This window comes from Pyxicephalus adspersus, chromosome 3 (assembly GCF_032062135.1).
Source record: "Pyxicephalus adspersus chromosome 3, UCB_Pads_2.0, whole genome shotgun sequence".
Lineage (NCBI taxonomy): Eukaryota > Metazoa > Chordata > Amphibia > Anura > Pyxicephalidae > Pyxicephalus > Pyxicephalus adspersus.
In genome coordinates this window covers 139,326,525-139,350,484 of record NC_092860.1, presented here as the reverse complement: position 1 = coordinate 139,350,484, position 23,960 = coordinate 139,326,525, and the positions used below count along the sequence as shown (strand labels likewise).

At 37.1% G+C, this 23,960-nt stretch overlaps 1 protein-coding gene across 3 annotated transcripts in view; it reads left to right on the top strand.

The window, feature by feature from the left end:
- Positions 1-23,960, top strand: part of GRK4 (G protein-coupled receptor kinase 4) — a 136,352-nt gene that overhangs the window by 83,209 nt on the left and 29,183 nt on the right. For 2 of the 3 annotated variants that reach the window (XM_072406515.1, XM_072406513.1), the window contains 2 exons: positions 1,265-1,342; positions 20,518-20,618. In XM_072406515.1, the coding sequence (XP_072262616.1) occupies positions 1,265-1,342; positions 20,518-20,618 (179 nt within the window). The remainder of the gene's footprint in view (positions 1-1,264; positions 1,343-20,517; positions 20,619-23,960) is intronic. The other variant, XM_072406514.1, reaches the window with a different exon arrangement.

Here is a 23,960-nt window from a genome sequence, read left to right as displayed (position 1 = left end):
GTTAAATGAGGGCTTGCCCTCATTTAACTTCTAGTGCCCGGGGATCGCGCACAGGAGCAATCCTGCTGTAATGATTTCCTTGATCTTCCCATGGGTCCGTGAAATCGGTTCGCTGGAATTTCAAGGCCCCATCGGAAGTTCAAGGAAATTTTTGTGGGACTGTCAGAGGCATTCTCGCTCATCCCTAGTATCCCTATAACAAAATAGTTTTACTAATACTATTTTGCCAACTAGTTTTACTGTTGTCTTTATTTACTATTGTCCTATTAAAATGGAAGCTAATGCAGAGCAATGAGCGGCACCACAAATATGTATAGGTATAAACATGTAAATATATATATTTATATATATATATATATATATATATATACACACACTACGTACATAAATGTCAAACATGTCAATAGATTGTTGGTAATGGCTACTATTTTTGGTTGCTCGATCATAAAAACCTATTTTTAGATTTAACGAACCTTTAATTACAATAAGACTACAACGTGTGTGTATATATATGTGTGTGTGTATGTATGTGTATATATATATATATATATATATATATATTTATTTATTTATTTATTTTCACACAAATGTATATACCAGATTTGCAATGAAGAGAACCTAATGCATGTAGGCCTGGAATATGTTATGGACACAAAAATCTGCAGGTGTTAGACAGATGAGTCCATCTTATGTGGGTGGTGAAAAGACTCCTTTTATAACTTTGACCAAGAAAGCCCCTACAAAACAAAAAGGGTTCATTCTGTAATCTTTTTTTCCGTATTAAAAAAGCATTAGTTCTATCTTTTTCTTTTTTCTATATTTAGACGAACACTAAGCAAAAAAGTAATATGTGTGTTTTGTTTTTGGTAATATACTGTAGTGTACTGGACTTAAATGCTCCAAAATGTTAAATTAATGCTTTGCCAAATTACTTTTAGTAGATTTGTTAAATGATATGGATAGTGAAAAATTCATAAGTGTCATCATCACATTTTCCCAAAATCTTCATACATTAATATATCATCACCAATGTTGTATTACACATCTGATGTTTCTGGGTCTATAAGACCATTATCAAGGTTCACGTATTGTAGTTAAAAAAAAAAAAAAAAAAATTACCAATATTTTCTACCCTTAACTTGTATTTTCAAGTTTTTCTTCAAAATGATTAGTGAGTTTTAATGTCTTGTTTCTGTACAGTGTTGGGATTATAGGCACTCATTGCCGACAAAATCTCTTGAAATTTATGTTTCTAAATTTGTAGGCAGAATATGAGGTTGCTCCAGATGAGAAGCGCAAGGACCATGGCCTCATAGTTTTGAGAACCTACTTTAACAATGGGGTAAGTCCTATTTTCTATTGACAATAAATCTACTTCTATTCAATGCTTTGATTAGCTCTTTGGGAGAAGATTTTTACCCTTAAACTTAAAATATTTGTTGAAGAGAGTCTTTCTACGTGGAACGACGGCATTGAAAAGGACTACATCTTCAACTTGACTTTTTTTTTTGTTTTACCGCTATGCAAATATAACATTTAGTGTGTTATCCCACACCCTCATCTCCAATATAATAAAGAGAGAAGAGGAAGCATAATTGAAGTTGATTGTTTTTACAAAACCTGACAAAAACCATGTATCTCATTTTAGACCTAGTAATATTATCACTATTAGTACCAATTAGTATCACTATGTAGTACAAATATGTGATGCTGGACCTCCATGACTGAAGGAATTACAACTCAGTCAATGAAAGGGATAGGCCAGTGACAGTAAAGTTGAGAAAGCAGGAGCTGGATTACTCCGGATGTGCTCCAACCAGAAAATGTAGTGGGCTCTGTATGACTTGTTGCAGCTTCTAATGCACAGTGTGAGAAGTTTAGAGTAGGCATTGAAATCAGAGTAGGGCCAATCCATCTTAAGTAGCTGTTCTTTAGGGAGAATAAATAAGGTAAGCAAAATTAACTATATATCCCCAACAAGATCCTATTAAGGCTTTGTAAAGAGGTAGCTTCTCACTCCTCCTTACCCTCTCACCCTCTTACTCCCTCTACCTCCCACCACCCATATTCATCTTGATTATTGAATCATCTGGTTGCATTCCCTCCCTAATATGTGTTTAGCCCCCAAACCATAATTTGCCCAATCAACAGTGCATTTAGGTCTGCTCACAAATCGGAACAAATTTGTGTTCATCAGCCCAGTAAGGCTTGTGTTCTAACCTAGAAGATAATAATGGTGACTTATGAGTTTTCATTAGTGTTCAAACTCGCACCAACATTTTTTAGTTCTTTTGGACTAATTCTTTGTTTTGAGAACAGAATCAATTGCATATGTGTCTTTCCATAGACTGGGTTAAATGATGCATAACATTGGGTCCCATCATGATCAAAGGAAAACAAATAATCATTTGATGGTGATTTATTAAATGTTTTCTTTACTTTATTTGTACCCTTTGGAAGAAGACATAACAAATTGGGGTAAACTCCAATAAACATGGACCTAAGGATGCAGAACCAGAAAATGCCTTGCACAAGAAGATACAGTTTAATGAGATTGATATCTGTACTCTAGAATTAGTGGGAAAAATATAATATATATTTATAATGATGTGACTAAAATACATTTTGATAAACTCCGGAAGTAAGTGAAATATGCAGCATTTTTTAAAACCAAAGATGAAAAAGAGCCTAAAATGGGCTGTTCTTGTAATCACTTAATAAATGAGCTCATAAAAGAAGTGCTGGAGCATTTAGTAAACTCATATCAGAAATAAAGAAGCGAAGGGATAATAGAAAACCTGCATTCATTTAGCATACACAAATATAAATACATTTAATTGTCTACCTATTTGTATCCACTGTTCCACTGTCCCATTCACAGAGAGGTCAGTGGTTTACAGTGCAAGTACATAGAGGAGTTTATCAATTTCCAGCTGTCAGTCCTTCTTCCTTGTACTTTCAAAAGTCCACCTTACGAAATGTATTCAGTGTCTTAACAGTGTCAACAATATCCAGTCAGTAGGCCTGGGAACATAGGGGATTTTTTATATTGGAAGCCATTTTTATCTGTAGGCGCCCATTGGTGCTTCTTGACGGGTTTGAACTGCACACATGGAAAATGCTTGTAGCATTATAAGTAATAAAATCATATACAGTATGTGAGGAAAATAACAGCATGATGATTTTTACTTTTGATTTATGTAAAGAACTTCATGCAGTGCTGTTAATTGTCTGATGACTTTGTAACTGTTGTACACTTACCATTGCATGGTGCTCCTCTGCATCCGTCAGCCCTATGTGCATGGGTTTAAATCTTTGTATCAGTGTGGTACCATTCTTTCTATTAAATAGACAATTCTGAATATGTCTGAGCTATAAATAGGAAAACACCCATCTCATATAATGGAGTGAATGCTTCCTCTTCTCTCTTTTATATGATGGCTAAACAACAGATTCCACATACATGCACAAAGCAATCACACTGATTTAAATATTTCTCTAGAAATAAGATAGGTAAATAATGTTGTTCCAATATCCACTTTTGCAACTAGCACGTGCCAGGTCACACTGAGCATTTTTGGCTCAATAGGTAATATTTCTATATTAATATTGTATTATTATCCTAACATATAATGCATGTATTACCAAAGGAGTAATTTTCCAAACTTGGAGGATTAGCGTAAAAGTAGATTAAAACCCTGACTGATTGACTTTTTTAAACCATTTGGTATAATATACTATTTGTTTTATATCCTAAATTATAATCTTTAATTTTAATCATAATGTATAACTTTTTTTATATGTTTTTTTAAATCTCTCTTATTTTTAAAGAACTTCTACACTTTGTTCCAAATATGTAAATAATTTAGTTTTGGAAAGTCTAAGCACAGCTTCAGTTTGTGGCAGTAAACCTCCTATTTTTCCTACTTTGCCTAAATGTTTTCATTCCTTTTTCTACTGTGCCGCTTGAACCCTTAATGAATATCTATGTATTAAAGATTTATATGACCTCCTGCTAAGATGAAGTGTTTAGACTTTAGAAGCTAGTTACAAAGCCTGAACACTGGCACTTAATGGAGCGAAGGAGGAAGCTAACCATATGACATAGAACATACACAAGTTTCAATTTCTGACTCCAGTGGTGGAATGGTAGGGTGGGGGGGTCTTGCAAGTATCTGTAAGTTTGGGAGTTGTTCCATCAAAGGAAGCTATCCCTTAACCCAGGCATGACCAAAGTCTGGCCCATGGGCCAATTGGGGCCCGTGGTCAGATTTCCATCAGCCCTCAGCCTCTGTCATAAAATCAATATTATGCGGCCCACCAGCACTGCTGACCACAGTATAAAATACAAGCGTACAAAAAAACTATTTTATATTTCATTAGAGTTCAACCACCTTGCAATTATCGTCCCACTACTTGGCGGGCATAATCGGCAGGACAAGAGTCCCCATGTGTGCACAGGGAATCCCCTACGTCATTATAGTGGGAGTGTGCTGTGCGGGACCTGCACAGACCACGCCCATTCTGATTCCAAGAACATGCTCTGCACGGAGCCCGCACTGACACCGGACTCCGTGCACAGGGAATCACTTATGTCAGCCTGGTGGGCGTTTGCGGGACCCGTGCAGACCACACCCATACTAACCCTGGTTAGTGATCGGCCCCCATACATTTTCATCAAATCTGGCCATCTTTGCAAAAAGTTTGGACACGCCTGCCTTAACCCATTGTGGATTAAACAATGAAACTCTTCAATTGAAATGCATGTTTTCTGTCCAATGGAGTAGTGGTTCTCAATAGGAGAAATTGGGTAAATATCTCAAATCCACTTTTTAATTGGCACATGTGCATAAGAGGTCTAACATATGTTTTCCAGTTCAAGTAGGTCCAGTCACACAGTCTGCTGATGCTCAGTACACAAGAGGTTTGCTATGCAATTTGCAACATAATGTAGAATTCTACACAGCAGTAGTTACCGGGTAGGAGATCTCACTACTTAGAAACTCAAGATCACAGCAGTATTCGGGTAAAGCTGAAACGTGCAGAGGTATATAAGGGCAGGGAGATGACCTGACTGTGTCCCCTTATAGCAACAGGGGAATGCAGGTCAACAGGTTAGTTAGTTTTTCCACTTGTATATTTTATTACTTTTTGTTGGAGTTCAGCTAAGTAAAGTTATCTAACTTTGTGTTCAAAGATTTTAAACAACTGCTTCCCCTAAAACCAATTTTTTGCCCACATTGACCACAGCTACTTTTGACAAAAGGGTGAATGCCAACATGCACAATACAGGCACATAACCTTAGGTCACAGAATGATGTCTAAATATATGTTCACCAACACTAGCTGTAAAATCTGTGTTTGGGGCAGTTTCAGATCAGTCTCTGTTCCTCGTGGAAACTTGTGACTCTTCTCTGTAACCCATTCTTCCAGTCCTCAGAAATGCTAACCAGATGTTCTTGGCCAAGAACATCAGCAACAGGAAATGAGTTTGGAGTGTGTTTTTCAAAGCCTGGCTCCATTTCAAAGCTCACAAACTATTACCCGAAAGACAAATTACAAAGAAAATGTGGATTGTGGTAGATGTGTAGCTTGTATGTTTTTTCTTTAAAATGTAAATGAATTTTTAACTGCGGCACTTAGATAATATATTTTCCCTTGTGCTAATTGAGGCTGTAATTGCGTATGTAGGGGGTATCTGCAGAGTATGAAATATTTGCATAGAAATACCATATTGTAAACTGCATTCCACTACAGCCCAGATGACGTCCTTTGTACTAAGTTCTGGGTTCAAAAAATAAATATTCTTCATGAACTGTTTCATATGAAGTGGCTCCATAAAGTTTTACTATTTTGGATCAAAAGTTTATCATCGGCATGGGTGAAATATATTAGAGTTTAAACATTAAAGGAAACTTAAAAGCCAAAACTGTTTAATTTTATTTATTTTAGATTTGGACACATTCTAGGGAGTTTTACTGTACATGGGCATCTTATACATGGATACTGGAGATGCTAGGTCAGTCTTCCTGCTGTGGCTAAAACAAAGGCTACGTACACACATGCAATAATTATCAATGGAAACGAATGATTAACGACCAATCGTCCGATAATCGTTAACAAAAAAAGTGCATAATGACACAAATGAACGAGGACTGTCGCTAGAAAGAACGACCATCCTGGCAGATCAGATTAGGCGACGACCCTTTACTATCTGTTGTGTGTACATTATTGGTGGATTATGTTTGAACAATCGTATCGTTACAGAATGTACAGAATCGTGCATTTGTTCAAAAAAATTGTGAATAATCGTTGATCAGTCGTGTGTACGTAGCCAAAGATAGAGTTCTTCTCCAATGTCATACTCTTATCTATCTTTCTCTGATATGGGCATGTTAGCCTACTGCTTGGTTGCTGAAATCAAGGTTCAGATTTTGGGTGATTACATAGATAAGATACTGGAATTTCAAGGATTTAGGTTGGGAAGTGACCACTGGGTCAATGTGAATTACAGGGAGACACTCCGCCGATATGTTTACCTGGAATATATATTTGTTTAGGTATCCTTTGGTGGTGTAAAGCAGCAGGAACCTTTGCACCATTATATCCTGGTGTGCTACAATTTTCAACAAGTTAGAATGTGGGTATTATATATTGATTTAATTTATTGTATATTCTAGGATTTGTGGTTCCCTAGTATTTGTGCTAGGCAACCTATGAGTTTGTAGGCCTGTCATCCGGTTGTGGCCAAAACAGAAGGTTCTTTTCCAATGTCTTACTCCTATCTATCATTCTATGATATGGGCATGTTAGCCTACTGCTTTGTAGCTGGAACCAAGGGTTAGGCTATGTACACATGTTCAATATTTGTCGTTGGAAAGGATCTTTTATGTCTCTTTCCAACAACAGACGACTGCACAATGCATGAACGAGTGCTGTATATCCCCTGCTATATGAAGAGGTGGGGGAGAACAATGGAGCGGCACACTGCTGCGCTCTCTCCTCTTCACTTTCATGACGATGGTTCCTCGTCCATCATCCATGGATCCACCAGGAGGGTCGTTCGGACGGTGAGCGCTGTACGCATGCCAGATTCTCGTCCGATATCATCCCTGAGGCGATTATCAGACAAGAAGTATTTGACGTGTGTACGTAGCCCTAGATTTGGGTGATTCTGAAAACAAAGATACTGGTATTTCAAGGTTTTATCTAGAAGTGACCACTGGGTCAACTGTGAATTACAGAGAGACACTTTTCACGGATATGTTTACCTGGAATAAATATTTATGTTTTAGATATCCCTTGGTGGTGTAAAGCCAGCAGTAACCTTTGGACCTTCATCTCCTGGTCTACTGGAGTTTTCATCAAATTAGTGTGTGGTATTATTTATAGGCCTAATACACTGTTTCTCAACCAGAGTTTTATGGAACTCTAGAGTTCCTCCAGAGGTTGCACTTTTTTAAGTGACACATATTATTTTGGCCATGTATTTTGGTGATATTTTGTTCTACTGGATAGCAATGCAAGAAGCATTCTTCGTAAGGATCACCACACTAATATAAATTGAGCTGTGGATATAGTAGTCTTAGTAGGGGTTCGCTGAAGATCTGAGTTTTATTTCAAGTGGTTCCCTCATGGTAAAAAGGTTGAGAAACACTGGTTAAATTTAAAGTATATTCCATTGTTAAGGCTTGGCATGAGTCGGTATTTGAGATGCATTTGATCTATTTTATATTTATATCTTCAAGTGAAGCAGTCACTAACTACACTTCCAAAGTCTATAAAAAGATAAACAAACTGCATTGAAATACAAGCAAATGCAATATCCAACAACACTATCACAAATATCACTTGTACAGGAAGAGAGACACATGTTAGGCACAATGAAATATTTTATAGCTAGAAAAGCAGCATATGTAACAGATACTTCCCTATGCTAACCTGATATCCTGATAGGTATCTCTGATCTCCTCCCTTTCTATTTGCCAATATAACTTTGGTTATCTAGCAAGTGTAAGTGTTGACATTGGTTAGACTCCTAATCATAGCAAAGGATAGAAGTTGTTTTCGCATAAGAGCTTGGTGCATAAGTATATTTTTGCAAGATACAAGCTGAATTGTACAACTATTTTACTGAATAGAATCCCAAAAGTGTTTCCTATGAAGAAGTTGTATCACATTTTGCATTTTTTAGTCATCACCTGAACCTCTCTGTTCATAGGCGCCCAACCCACTTACATTTTTGCCCGCAATGCACAGATAGGAACCCTGTGTGCATTGCAATTGCCTACCTTTTTTTCTTGAATAAACGGTCTTAACAGAATGCAAAAAAAAACCAAAATATTGTTTAGCTTAGGTTGAATAATACACCACTAAACACTGGAAAGCATGTGAAAGGGGTTTGAAGGAACTGCTTAAAAGATTTTGTAAATATAAATCTATTCTAATAGTTTACAATATTTCTGCAGTGTGCATCACAACCAACACCTAAACGAAGCCCTAATGCTTCCTCTTACTCCACTGTACAAACCTTTTACATGTTCTGCCAGTCTGGGCTAATAGTAGTAGCCAGGGATGTACCGCTACAGCTCAGTGAATATCCAAATGGGTTTTATATGCTAGCTATAGGAGGCATTATTTCCTCTGATACCTTTGGATGCATTTGGTATTTGATTTGTGCACAGATGTATATAAGAGTAAGACAGCAGATACCTGCTCACCACCTGCTTGCTGCAATTGGTAAATGTTAAATGTTTATATAGTTACATAGTTATAGTCAGTTAGGCTGAAAAAAGACATAGGACCATCAAGTTTACCACCACTAGGGAAATTAACATATCCCAGGTATAAAACCCTATGGACATAGTTGATCCAGAGGAAGGCAAAAAAACCCTGCTACAATTTGCTCCAACAGGAAAAAAAATCTTTCCTGATCCCATGAGGCAGTCGGATGTTCCTTGGCTCAACAGTCACTGTTATCTTCACTTTAAAACTTTAATACCTAGTTATATTTTGTGCTTCTAGAAAAGTATCCAGCTTTTTCTTTAGGCAATCCATAGAACTTGCAGTGATCTAAAACTGCTCCCTGAGGGAGCCGATTCCACATTTTCACAGACCTTACAGTGAAGAATCCCTTCCTTAACCGGAGCTTAAACTTCTTTTCCTCCAGATGCAAAGAGTGACCTCTTGTTCTTTGTATTGATCTCAAAGTGAATAATGGGGAAGAGAGTTCTCTATATGGACCGTTTATATATTTATACAGGGTGATCATATCCCCCCTTATACATCTCTTCTCAAGGGAGAATAGATTCTGTTCAGCTAATCTCTCCTCATAGCTGAGCTCCTCCATTCCTTTTGTTAGTTTAGTTTTAATAGTTTTAGTAGTACTAGTATATGAAGAGGCATATTATAAAACAAAACTTTTTTTAAAACTGTTAGAAACATAAGTAATCCCTAATATAATAAAGGATGTATTTGCTGTTTATTCTTTATAGTTACTAGCCATAGTAGCACAAGGCCTCTGCATTAGATCAGCTGACGCAGTACTACTCTTCAGTTCCATCACCTTTCAACTCTTTAGTTTTCATACTAATGGAAATCTGATCGTGTTTAACTTCAGTATTAATTCCACACGTACTCCACATGTTTCGTTCTTGGCATCTTTTTTTTTTTCTTTTTCTTCTCTGCTCTGACACATGAGATAAACACATCAGAAGTGATTGGCGTGCATACAGAAAACACAGTGTGCTCTAGTGCTTGCGACCAACATTCATACATTTGCCCATAAACTAACCACATCCCACAGGGATGCAGGTCAATATTGACATTAAGATTATTTTAAAGTGAAGTGCTCACTCTGTTTAATTGAAGTGTGACGTTTTGTAAAACTCTAAAAGATTAAATACAGCTTTTGTGTGGAGTGGCCACATTTTAAAATATCGGCCTAGTCTAGGTCATAATCGACAAGTATACCATAAATTCCTAATATACAGCTGGTATTGTGACAATAACGTAGTAAACCTTAAATATATTGTTAGTATAGACATGAATGGGGAAAAAATGGCTTCTGTATTTATACGAGTTTTACTTGGGATTTAAAATTTAAAATTACAGGACTTTGGGAAAGTTATCATTTATTTATATATTTACCTGTCCATGCTTCTACCAGGTGCACATTGTGCAGAGACCGAGAGCCACCACTTTAAACTCTTCCCGACTGTTTTTTACTTTAGTTTATAAGCAATTAAAATCTAATTTATCCCTATAAAAGCACAATGCATTCCAACAATAAACAACTTCTTCGCTGCATAATATGTTGGCGCTATATAAATCCTGTTTAAAAATAATAATAATAATAATAATAATAATAAATGGAATAGCATGTGAAGAAGAAACTGGAAGGAGTGTGAACAGATTTGTATAAGATTTTGGGTTTTTTTGGGGTAAGGGATTACCTAAAAGATAACCATACAAGGGTACCACTTTTCCTTGGTGAAACTATAGTCAAAATAAGTGCCTCCTTTTGTACCCACTTTACTCCTGTTCATGCTGGCCATGTATGTAAGGATATAATGGTCTATAAGAATAAAAATTAGAATCATGTTAGTATCATGTCAATGCTTGGACCGTCCGCCCATAAACAGACTTTTTTAGCAAAAATAAATCACGGTTCTGGCTGAAATTACAGTATGGTTAAAGTTTTTTTTCTTTTTTTAAATGACCTGTTTAAGTGATATTTCTATGTATTAGGCTAAGTACACATGTCAGTTAAATGTTGCCTGAGACGAATGGTCTGGCTCCTCTTGGGTGGTAATCTAACGTGTACAGTAGTAGTCCCCCAACGTCAATCTACCATGGCAGATCAACGAACAATGATTGGGAATGGCCGATCTGCATGTCAGTAGAGGAGAATGCAGGAGGGTTCTGTTTGCTTGTCCTCCCCCCTCCATAGAATAAATGGGTGCTGTGTGTACATAGCTCGTTCATTCATATGTCACTGGAAGCGACCATGAAAGATTATTGCCAACAACAAAAATCTAACGTGTTTATAGCCTAATGCTGAAATAAGTAAAAAGAAAGGTAACCAAATACATTAAAAAATTGCTGAAACCACCACCTTGGGGTCCCATTGAGGCCAATTCTGCCTCGGCATCTGGTCATGTGAGCTTTGCTGAAGGAGAAAATTAATAATACAGCATATTAGTTATGGTCCGTTTCACTTTAAAGACCGTTGAATAACATACCGAATTCAAAAAGGATTTTAGGATTTTCAGTGGAATACATAAGTGAACTAAAAGGTGTTTTCATATATTTGTCTGGAAATATTTAAAATTTTATAAATCAGATCCACTGCTGAGCAACGCATTCCTGAAGATTCAGCAGAATATAAATCACTTTGTGACCAACAGGTTTACAGTCTGGCTTTTTACCATTAAAAAAAAAAGTACTCAAAGTAAAGTTTACTCTTCTACTGGTAAATCGACATCTTCTCATCCAAAGTATACAGTCACTCGGCTGCTCCGAGACTGCACAGTGACATGTTATAAGGGGACTTTCTTTGTGTGAGGCTACCTGGTATGGTGGAATGTGGGGATTAGTTACTAACACAGTATCCTTTATGTATATTGTACGTGAAAGCATTTTAAAAGTCCCTGTGCCATTTAGGACTCTTTTGACTACAGCAGCCTCAGTTAGTTTGTGATATAAAATATAGTCCTAAACACCTCATTCCAATAGCTGCAATAAAAAAAGGCCCTGAAGTAATTTAATAAGACTTGGCTGTTTCCATTTGGCACGTACGGGTCACACTGCCTGTGCAAGAATTCTTTATTATTCCAGTTTTAGGCGACTTGCTGCTCTCCAAGGCATTTTAAAGGGTATGGCTGGTTTTAGGGAATCCGGTTGAGAAGTGTTTGTGATGGCTATTTCAAATGCACAGAGCTGGCGGAGTTACTATAAGTGTGTAGCTGTCGTTATACTTAAAGTGTGTTTCAGATATTAATACTATGTGAAGACAGATGGACTGTTGAACTAAAGCATATGTAAACCCAACCACTAAACTCTCAAATAAGATTTAACATGTTTATATAGTTTTCAATGTTGACAATATTTCTAAATCTTTAGCTTTTATTTAATAAATCACGGTGTTCTTCCAATGAAGATCCTTGTTCGTGCACTTGGTTATGGGGTGACAACTGTCTTCAAGTTGTGTTCTGGCATTCTCACCACAAGTGGCCATGGATTCATAAATATGGACTGTTCTACCTATGAATGCGTGCACAGTCTTGATTTTGGGGTTGCATATTTAGATATACGTCTTTGTACAGTGTGTGTAACGCAGAGTGCTAGGACAAGGATATTTAATTGCAATTTTTGGTGACACCTGGGATGAAAAAAAATCATGTTTTAATGGTAATATTTTCAATGTATGACATTTGTATATGACACGTGTGTGCAGTGATACTGCAGTGATTGGTGGGCATGGTATAAGGACGTGGTTTATTGGGACACATTCTTATACATCCTTCAACATTCGCTTCCTTTGTGGTTTACAGAATTTAGTCACATGACACATAAAAACCACAAACGACCCAGAATTTGAATTGAAGACTTCCCTCTACCAGTTGTTGTTATTGCAAGTTTAACAAGGGAAGGACCCTATATTTCATGCATGTATCACTGACTGCAGGTCCTATTTGGATCAATATCTGAATAGTGACGTTACTCTACTACTAGTTACTAGTGCCACCCAACATCCTCTTAGTAATGGCCTAGAAGGCAAAGCTCCCCTAAAATCCCAGTCCTCCCTCTCCAACATCTGTGTGACCATATGTATTTCTCTCCTTGTTCCTTTGCATTAAACAAAAGTTTACCTGGGTTCTAAACATCACCTGTCAAGATTTGCACCAAATTTATGAAAAATTAATTTCTCCAACTTGCCTCTTATTTGGATTGGATGTCCCATTCTTGGTATGTGTGGGTAGATTAATATTAGACTTGACTGGTAAAATCCCGCTGGCAGGTTCAAGGACAGTTAACAAAAATTGAGAATTGAATTCCTGCAGATTAAATTTCTTCTCCCAAAATGGCTGCCATTACTTTGTACAGCTGACACGGATGTACATTTCCTTTAATCAGCCTAACTGGGATGTTTTGCTGGTGCTCAAGATGTGCGGAATAACAGTTTGAAGGCTTTGTACGCATAAATAAAGTATTACTTGTTAAATCACTGAAAGTTGGCATAGATCAGTCAAATATTTGGGGAAAAAATTCAGTATACAATGTTCCTGCGTGATTTATTGGAAAGGAAATTGCCAAACAAACCCACATGGTATTTGCTTAATTCCAGTTTCTTTAGTACAGAATGAGACAAGTTGCTAAGTGGTAGAAAGCCTACACTGCAAAAACATTGGGGCAAGCCCTGCCTAATAGATGTCTTCTGAGAGCAAAGTAAAATAAAACTCAACGCAAATATGTGGTTCCTGGCCAGCTGTAACTGAAGAAGGATTCTTATTAAGAACTTTCACTGCTACCTCCTCTCAGAAGCTGCAAAATGTATTCTTGGTCTTTTTTTACTCACAAATTGTGGCATTAGTGGAATCGGCCCTTGTTGTCTTTTAACCACATGCTATTTTTTTTAATATAAAATAACAATTTAGTGACAAAGAGTTGAAGTTTAAGGAGAAAGTCATTCTTGACCTACCTTCAAAGATATACGCTATTATTTGGATCAATTGGATTCAGAATATTCTGGGTCATTGATCTGGAAATAATTTGCAGCATATTACATTAACACCATGTCACTTTTCTGCAAAAAGTATGCAGCAATTTACAGCAACTCTGCCGATAAATGGGGGGGTAAATGGTAACCTGTAGTCTGCAGAGAAATCCTCACAGCAAGGAGGGTTGATCTAGTCGGTTCTTTCTGATGACTTTTAGGCTCTTCAGGGGACAGTAGGAATTTAGAGATGAGAAAAGGGAACAATCAGAGCTGACAAACCACATACTGTCTTCAAAATGGCAGCCTGTGCATTTCTTTCGTGAAAGTTTCCTTTTTATAATGGAGAGTAGGGCATTGATAAAACCATGTAAAGCAAGATTCCTTTCACTTCTGGTCCAGGGCACACCATAAAGTGATGGAAAATTATGTGTGTAAGAAAAATACATTATTTGAGAGTTGTTACAAATGTGGAACAATATTCCCAATGGAAGGTTTTCCTACCTCCTGTTCTAGTGACAATCTGTAAATCTTTGATAATGGTTGTTTTTACCCTATAGATGATAGGAAACCTCTTCTACGTATTTTATCTGACTAGATGTCAAGCTCTTTTCTGTACCACCTAGATGATAAATGTGTACAAAACTTTTGGGTTTTACATAAAAATAAATTATGCCATTTGTATCTACCAAAGCCCAGAGACCCCCCACCACTACCCCACAGACATAAATAGCTATCTATCTAATTCACACACTGACATTTTTCTGGTACACCTCCCAACATCAAGCAAATGAATGTCTCTGCATGTGACGGTTATTTTGTAAACTGAATCTTCCATTCATTCATTAAAAGTGATTAAAACAATCTGGCCACATTGCTAAGCATTGTATATATAACAGGAAGATGTTATTTGTAGCTTTGTGGCCATTGCCCTTAGTCATGTAAACAGCAAATTCTTCATGAAAATGAATAGCTTGGCTATCGCAGATAAGTACTTTAGTGTTTTATCTAGAAATGTAATTACAGGCGACGGAGTGGGTGTGAGTCAGAGGCGAGGCCTCTGTGACATTGGGGTTGATTTAATGGAGCTAAAGGAGTTGAGACTGTTGATTAGGCAAAATGATTATAATGCTGGTGTTCACTTAGCTTGGTGAATTTGGTAATAATTAATTTTGCTAAGGGGACAACCTATATTTCATTATGTGTGAAGGTTCGCATTTCTGCAGGTCATTGTATATCTAGTAGTAATTGTTCATATCCAACTAGACTTGTTCCTGTAATGTTAAAGGCGTTTCTAAATGGGAAAGCTGCAAAATGTCTTCCATGATACAAGCAAATGTCCAAATAAGTAGTGATCGCTCCTAAATTCATGCCAAGCATTGAGGAAGGTAATCTCTAAGTAGGGCTTTTGGTCTCCAGAAAGTTTTCTGTGTTTCAACCTTTTTTATACTTTTATATTTTTTACTGATGATGATATTGATGACTTTTTTTAGTCATCGCATGGAACAATAATATAAATATTTCTCCGCAAAGCACACATTGAACTAATTTTTGTGAAGTTTAGTCAGTGGCTTAGCTACCTAACCATGGACCAAAGTGTGAATATTTGACAGTCCCCCGCTCCTTGCTACTGGTAAGCCAAAAAAGTTCCCCCTAATGTTAGTGAGTATTGTGATACTGGTCCCCTTGCCTCAGGTTAGTGGAGCTGTGCCCTCCTTGCTTCTTGTCCCATTTACCGTTCTGACCTGATAGAAAATACTCCCCTAGCTGCTCTCTTTGCTCCTCCAATGACCTACTTATGATTTCCTCACTCATAACCTCATCACACACACGGCTCCAAGACTTTTCTAGAGCTGCCCCAACTCTCTGGAATGGTCTTCCTCGTCCTATTCGGCTTCCTCTTACTTTCACTTCAAAGAGCACAAATTTCACATATATCACAACACACATTCAGATAGAACTACGGTTATGCAGGTATCACAGACGAAGCATTTTGGCAGTCATTTGTTGGTGTTTTGTCTGCAGTTCGAAGGAATGTGGAAAGATTTTTAGTAAATTTCTGTTTAGATATGTTTTAGAGATTGCAAGTTTTCAATTTTTTTTTTTTTCAATGCAAACTTAAAAATTCAAGGTGTATTCATGTGATAATATATATACACACACACACACTTGCTGTGCTATGCATTTTTCTTTCCATTTCAGGGCGCCGTCATCTTCCTTCCTTATTGGTCAAGACAATCTTGAGCCATCTTAATTGTTTGTGGCGGGATGACGTAACGTATGACTTAACTCAATAATTCATTACAAGCGCAAGGGAACCAAAATTGCTGGGTTTCCCATGCCCAGCTCAGCAAAATTTACCAGCTCGGCAATCAGAGCAGCTAATATATTACATGTCCCTTTATGCAATAATTACCTGCTTGAATCGCAAAAGTTCAAAGTGGGGCAATGTTTCCACTTTAAGAGCGCACACCTGACCAGTTTGTACTGATTGCACTTATGCTAACCCTAATGTCTATTGGATGTCATGGGCATATTTAGATTGCATGCACAACCACTGTAACAAGAAAGTGGAGATTACACTGAAATGAAAAAGGACAGTGTTGTTCTGATTTAATATCATTCTAATTTACATGTAAAAATTACAATTATAATAAACTAAGTAATCTCATATCCATTGTCTAATCTAATAAACCCGAGAGAATGCCATTATCCGAGGCCGAGCGGCATAGTACTAAGTTTATCCTCTTTGTTCACGTCTATCCTTTTATTCTTTTCACAATCCACAAATGTCCTCACCAAACCTTTGTTTTGTCCCTTATTTATGCCACTCCCTTCCTTCCCCTATAACTGGCATTTTTTAATCTTCCCAAGGGATATTATACTTTTTTTTTCAACATGAAGTTCTGGGATATTTCCAAACTGATATAGAATTTGTGCCAACTTATTTTCATTTTCCTTAGATGGAAATGGCAGTTCATGATTACACATAGCACCTTCCGATGAGTGACTCAGTGTGGTTGCTGATTCTGTATTTACACCTATGTAAGCACTTCTGGCATTTCTGTAATAGGAATAATACAGAAAATGTTAAGCATGTAAACATTTTATAAGAAGTGCAAATCAGCTCAACATATCTTTTAATAAATGTAAACAATAAATAGGAGTGCTAATCAAGGCCACATACCCTGATAGTAATCAATATGGAATAATATAAAAGAAAGAAAGGAGAGCCAGGGTATTTGCTTATTGTGGCAATATATTGTAAATAATGTTCAAATACATTCCTTAATTTTAGGAATGGAAATATCACACAAACAATAAATAATATGCATACAAACAAAGGTAAGAGTCAAGGTCGGCCCCTCTGTGTCCTAAGGCACTGGGGTTGTTATTGACCTATTAGCTGGACATCATCACTAAAAGTATATAAGAGAAACAGAATAACAGTTTGTCCCGACACGTTTCGCCTTTATGGCTTCCTCAGGGGACTCTGTACGAAATGTTTAATTGCTGGATAATGCTGTCAATAGGTTAGGGATGGAGATAGAGATAAGTTCAGTGGAGTATGCATCTTACAGTGCAATTGTGTCGTGAAAAAAGATTGCAGAGTATTGAGTGCAGCAGGGACGCTGTATAATGAAAGCAGCGTATCTTTTAATAAAGCATAAACGATAGATATGAAGATATTGACCTAATAGTGTTTATTTTCATTTGTAAATACAAAAATTACATATTTGTGTGCAGGTGGCCTTTACCTCCCAATTAGATCTCTATATAATCCAATCCTAATCTACCATCTTTCATGCTAAAAACGATGCTCCAGACCTCTGCTGCAGAGTTCACATGATCAAGTGCCTAGGTCTTAAAGTAGAACTAAACACTATTTTCTGTCAATGTGCAATCAGACAGGTTCCATATTGCAGGGGGGACAGGCAATGTCCCTTCTGCAATAAAATAACATTACTTGATTGGCCATCAAATCGACCATTTTAGTTGGCTGGGCTAATGTAACTTTTGCATACATTCATTCCTAGCATCCGCAGAAAAATCTGGCATGTGCTGGGTATCCTGGCTTCCTACACGGCGCTGTGCATGCCTTTTTTATACTTGTGTGCCATGGGTGCTGCCATCTTCCTCCTTCTCTTCATTAAGTCTATCTTTGGACATCTTGATTGGCTGGGCTGGGATGGCGTAACTACCATTCAAGCGCGCAGGAGTTGTTTTTACTTTTGGCAAGCTGGGATGTGCCTGATATCCTGGCCAGCTTTGACAAAAGTTATGGCGATCAAACCGGTCAGAATGCTTATTACAGAAGGGACCTTCCTTCCCCCTAGCTATATTAAAGCTCTGCCTGATCGCAAATGTTTAACAGTGGACCTTAATTTTTGTTGTATGGTATTTGTAACATAGGTTTGGATAAATGAAGCTTTGCAATGCACTATTATCCTAATTTCCCTGTAATCAATAAAAAAATGGTTGATGAAGGATAAAGGTGTCATTACAAAATACTTTATTCTTTGATGTACTAATTAAAGTTTGCCTGCAACTTTTCTACTAGGAAACATGACAGCTGGAACCAGACTGGTTGTAATGATTTGCATCTTTTCTTTTGTTTGCAGTTTTTAGCAAATATGCCTGCGTTGGGTAGAAAGTGTTTTTTTAAATTCTTGTAGACTCTCTCGTATGTCTTACATCTGATTGTGGTCAGCAGTATAAAAGCCTCTTGGCAGATCTATCGTTCAGTACAAATACTGATAGGTATGTAGACATTACGATAATGGGCCCTCTCAGCTGAGAAGCTTGTGTGGCATGGGTAATGATGATGTTAGATGATTGTGTAAGGCGGGTGCCCCAATGAGGTCACTTTTATTAGGCCTTTTCCCACAGCATCATGGAGTGCAAATAAAAAACAACTGATTAGTACTGCATATACTTAGCCGGTACAAAAGTGTGACATCAGCAACATTTTATCTCTTTTTTTATATATCCCATATTTATATAACATTGATATTGTAATGAAGTATTTTACAGAATACGTAGAACCCTTTACATCATTTCTTATCACAAGACATCTTACAGAACCATGTCAATGGTAATCATACAAGCATACTTAAAAAAATACAGGAACCAGTATCGAGCATCAATAATCACATTTTTATTTAGATTTGGGTGCAGTAGAAATGGTTGGAAACTCTTATTTCTTTTCTGTATGTTTGCAGATTGTGTATATCGGTGTTTTCAATCAGGATTCCATGGAACCCTATGGTTCCTCCAGGGGGGTTGTTAGGGGTTCCTTGAGCAATGAGCGGCAATCTGGAAGAGTGGCCATTTCTCCCAATGGCTGGCAATGTAGGAGGCCTTCTTCTCAATGACCACCACACTAATATACTGTAAGTTGTGGATATAGTAATTATAGTAGATGTTCCCCCAAAGGCCTGGAAGTTATTTCAAGGGTTTCCCCATGTAAAAAGGTCAAGAAACACTGGTGTTAACCCTAATTTCCTGTACTGGTGACACAACAAGAAGTAGGAGGATATCCAACTACAAAGCAGTCCCCAGAACATTGGAGGATTTGCTTACTCTGACTCTGTGTTCACAGCTGTAACATTTTGTATTTGCCATGACTTTTTGACCCATAAACAGTGATTTCCAGGATCAATGGTGAATTCTAACCGGCAGAAATAAAAATACTTCAGGGGCTTGAACATTTTCACACAATATTTAAAATGAAAAAAAAAAAACATTTTGGCTTTAGAATAACTGAAGTATGTAGAAATCAAACAATTAAAGGCCTTGTGTACACAGCAGATTTTGTTTGCACAAGAATTGTTTTGTTGCCCATACAAGTCAATGAAAAAGTAAAAGCAGCTTAGAAAAAACTCGGATGATTTTCATATACAATCCAAGATCACATGCTTTACAGTATTTACCCATATGCAGTGCCTATTTGTATGTTTTTTAATTATATTGAATTTTAGCACCCTAGAGAAAACTCATATTAAGCACCCTAAATACAAAGGAGAGCATGCAGTTATTTAGCACTGATAATGTGTTGTTATAGTTTTATTCACAGCCATACCATGTTATAGAGAAGTGTCTTATCTGAAATACCATGTTCATAGTATTGACGATATAGACAACTGTTTCATATGTGTTTCTGAAATGATGGCCAGACAGGTTGGCATTACACTGAAGAATATGTTGTGACATACATTACATTACCTGAAATGAAATAGGAAATTCCTTTTACCCATATACCCAATAATATAACCCAATATAAAACATGCATTGTTTTTCATAGAGACAAGATTGTAAAATAAAAGTCTGGCATAGTGTAATGTAATGTGTAAATCCTTATTTAAGGTATTGTTATTCTACCTAGCTCAATGAAATGTTATCTGTGTAATTCCATACATTTTACAGGACAGGTGATGCTGGTAAAAGCTATTATGCTTGATAACAGCAATTCTGGTCCAGAAGCAGTGGTTCCTTTTCCTTACTATCGGTGTAACTGTCACCTAGGAGCTTCCTTCTTTGCTTACTTTGCAAAAACAACTTATATTCACATCTGTGTACAACAAAGTAAAATCAAGGATTTCTAAGTGGGGCATAATTTTTCAGGTGCACATTTTAGGTAGGATTCTGTTCCAAGAAGTTATAATAGCGTGGCAAATCTGTTACTAAAATGGGAAATTATTAATGTAATTCTGTTTTAATTGATAAATCACTGCTTTTAGTTCTTTGTGATGGAACTGGTGTTTAAAAACTTACCACGTTCTCTGTGTTTGATTTGCCAGTCTGCCGCTCATTTGCCGGAAATACCTCAGGACACAGTTCATGAATGTAAGGAGAGGCTGGAGCAGACTCCCTGCAAAGAGCTCTTTAAAGACTGCGCTAGGTAAGTGATGTTTGGGGGTCATAGTGCCATACAAAATTCTACAATTATGTAAGTGAGATGTGTTTTATAATTAGGGCACATTTTATTATTGCGACATGTTCTTTAAGTTGAATTTGTTTGTAAGTCAGAACAGGTATAATATTTTTTAATAAAACCGATTAGGACAGATGTTTGTCCCAACATATTATTAGGCAGCATGGTGTCACTGTGAGTTAATCACAAACAACAAAAAAAAAAGACATTCATTAACATCTGAAGCAAGCTGTGCTTTGATATGCAAAAAGAAACAACTGCAGAGTTTGTCTTGGTCNTTAAATAGCTACAAGAGGCTGCAAAAAGAGCTCAATCCTTAAGATCACGCACAACCTCAGCTGTGTTTAGCAAAAAATGTAATCTGCAAGACCTGCAAACCGCCCCCCTCCCCTCACCAAGCCTCCATCCTGCACACGAGTGAGCAGGGAAGCCCTGTTCGTATCTAGGAGTCATCCATATGTTGGATGTCCTTAACCCAGGGACTACCTGTAATGGAAAGAAACTCACAATCATTATAACTGAGAGTTTTCATGGAGGAGTGGTCAGTAATTTCACCAGGTCAATGTTAGCCACTGGTGGCAAGTTGTAAGAAAAAAAAAAAGTCTTTTATCAATTATAATAAACAATATATAGCGCCAACATATTACACAGCGCTGTACATTAAATATGGGTTTCAAATGACAAAAAGATTCAGGCAGTGGCACAGGAGGAGGAGAGGACCCTGCCCAGAAGAGCTTACAATCTAAGAGATGCAGAAGTATTTTTTGCAATACCAGCTTATGGGGCAACAACTGTTCTTGCTCTTTACACAATGCACTATTTCCACCATTAATATTGTTGCTGAAAAATTTATTAAAGTAATTTACTAGCACATTTACCTGTCCTTCTATTCAATTAGATCGCTTTTACCACTAAGCACTTTTTGAATGTTTTCAAATTTATATATGATTTATTTCTCTAGGGTGTACATACTTTTTCACACGACTGTAAATAGAAAAGTTAGCTCTTGTGGACAGGGTCTTGTTCTTCTCTTCTCTGTCATCGTTTGTATCAGTCTGTAATTTGCAACCACCTATTTAGTGTACAGCGCTGCAAAATATGTTGGCACTAAATAAATAGAGTTGATATAATAATAAAAAGAACTTAATAGGCGTTTTGTCGGGAACAATAGACCGTACTTCCCAGGTCAAGGTTGACACACTTATAAACACCATCTGTAGATAGAGAAGGCAGGATCAACCCAGGGATGAGCAGCTAAAACAAGTGTTCGCTAACATCTCTCATATGTATATAATTATAGGTTTCTTATATAAAGTAAAGCTGTAATAATAGGGACAAAAATTATAGCAACCTCCTGGGTGTCATCAAAACAGGTTGTTTGAGGAATCCCCCAAAGGAGACTAAAAAAGCCTGACAAATAAAAATGTAAGAAAACAAATACAAATGTTTCAGATCTTCCACTGTAAAAGCCCTGTGCCAGTTGGGGTTTTTAGTCCAAATATCTAAAGCAGCAGAAATAATTTAATTATTCTCTAGCTACAGAACCAGGTCAGCCTAACATTCCTGTTATCATTTTTCAGAAGATTGCGAGGTTCCTAATACAAAAATAAAAAGCGATCATCATTTCCCTTTTAGGATACAGAACAGCAGAATTAAACAAGAAATTGTCGTCTTTAACATTCCACTAAAATTGTGGTTGTGTGTAATACATTCCAGGGTAATAAATACCAGGGCTTCTATACAGCAGCAAAGGAAATAGAATTTGGTTTGCGTAACAGAAATGTATGCCTTCTTTACATTAATCCCGAGGAATGCACTTTGTAAACTTCAGTGTAGAGATGTCATTCTCCCAGCCAGCGCATGTTGTTCCTGCCAGTATTTCTGGAACATCGGCATAAAAATATGTGCTCTGACATGTCTGGATATGACCTAGGGCTGTTCTAGGTCTGACAGATCCATTCTGTGCATGGTACTGCAATTTACACTGCATGCATATTAATAATAATAACTATAAATATATGATATATATATATATATATATATATATAAGCTCATTATATGGGAGAGTGTGTACTTTGTTAGGGGACTTCAGGCTGTCCTTCCACCTCTCGTCCTCCTGAATTGGAATCTCTGTATGCGAAGATTGGAAATGTTTTTTTTTGGACAATAGGTTTTGCTTTACAGCTTATAAACCAATGGTATAGGTCAGCAATCAACTGCTTTTTGTAACCATCCTTAAGAAATTGTAAAAGTATTCTGTTACATTAGTGGATTATTATGGACTTGTGTCTTAAAAGCGTTTTTAGTTGGAGATATCAATAATATTAAACTCATAAAAGTATTTTAGCTGAGTGCATACCTTGATATTTGCATTGTCCACAAGCTGACCCACAATACTTTTGTCTGCCGGAACTTGGATTAGTTTTACAAAGTCCTGAAAGTGACTTGTTTCATAATGGGGTACAATAGCTTCAAATTACAGAAAAGCATTTTGTAGCACAATCCAACACCTAAAAGCCCGAGAAAGAGAAAGCCCAGCATTTTTGCGCCTTGGGTAATGGTTTAGATCTGTAACTGTGTTTTGTTAATTGTGTTAACCCAAAGATTAGCGAACAGGATCTTTTCTATGGATATTGGTTTGATTTAAAACCCATGTTTAGTTTTGCATTGATGTACGGAACCTTTTCACTTTTTCCATCCATCCTTCTCCATGGTCCATCACCAGTTCTGTTCCTGGCTAATATTATTATTATTAAACAGGATTTATATAGCGCCAACATATTATGCAGCACTGTACATTAAATAGGGTAAATGATGTACATTAGATCCACTTCCTATAAGCCTAGGGCGCCAAAATATTGTGCCCTTCAAGGTTGCTTCAATGGACTGTCCTTGGAACATAGGAGATTGCTGCAGACAACTGCCTTAATAGCATCAAAATGTTTGTGCAGAGCTCTAAAGCTTTCAGAACCCACCCACCACCAGAAGGCAGCCGAGAAATATTAAGACTAGATTAGAAAAGTCCTCACCAGCAGCTTTTTTTTTTTTTTTTTTTAACAAGGGGGAACCCTTAAAATAACTTTCAGGTCTTTGGGAACCCCTGCTGCAAATACTATATCCACAGCTCACCGTCTCAGTCAGTGGTAAATGTCATGAGAGGAGCAAAATGCTCATTGCATATGGATCCCTCATCAACCTCTGGAGGAACCCTAGGGTTCCACTTATCCCTGGTTCAGGAACTCTTCTCAAGACTGCTATTGGACTTAATAGGCAAATGACACATTGTTTTATAATAGTTGCAAAAAAAAA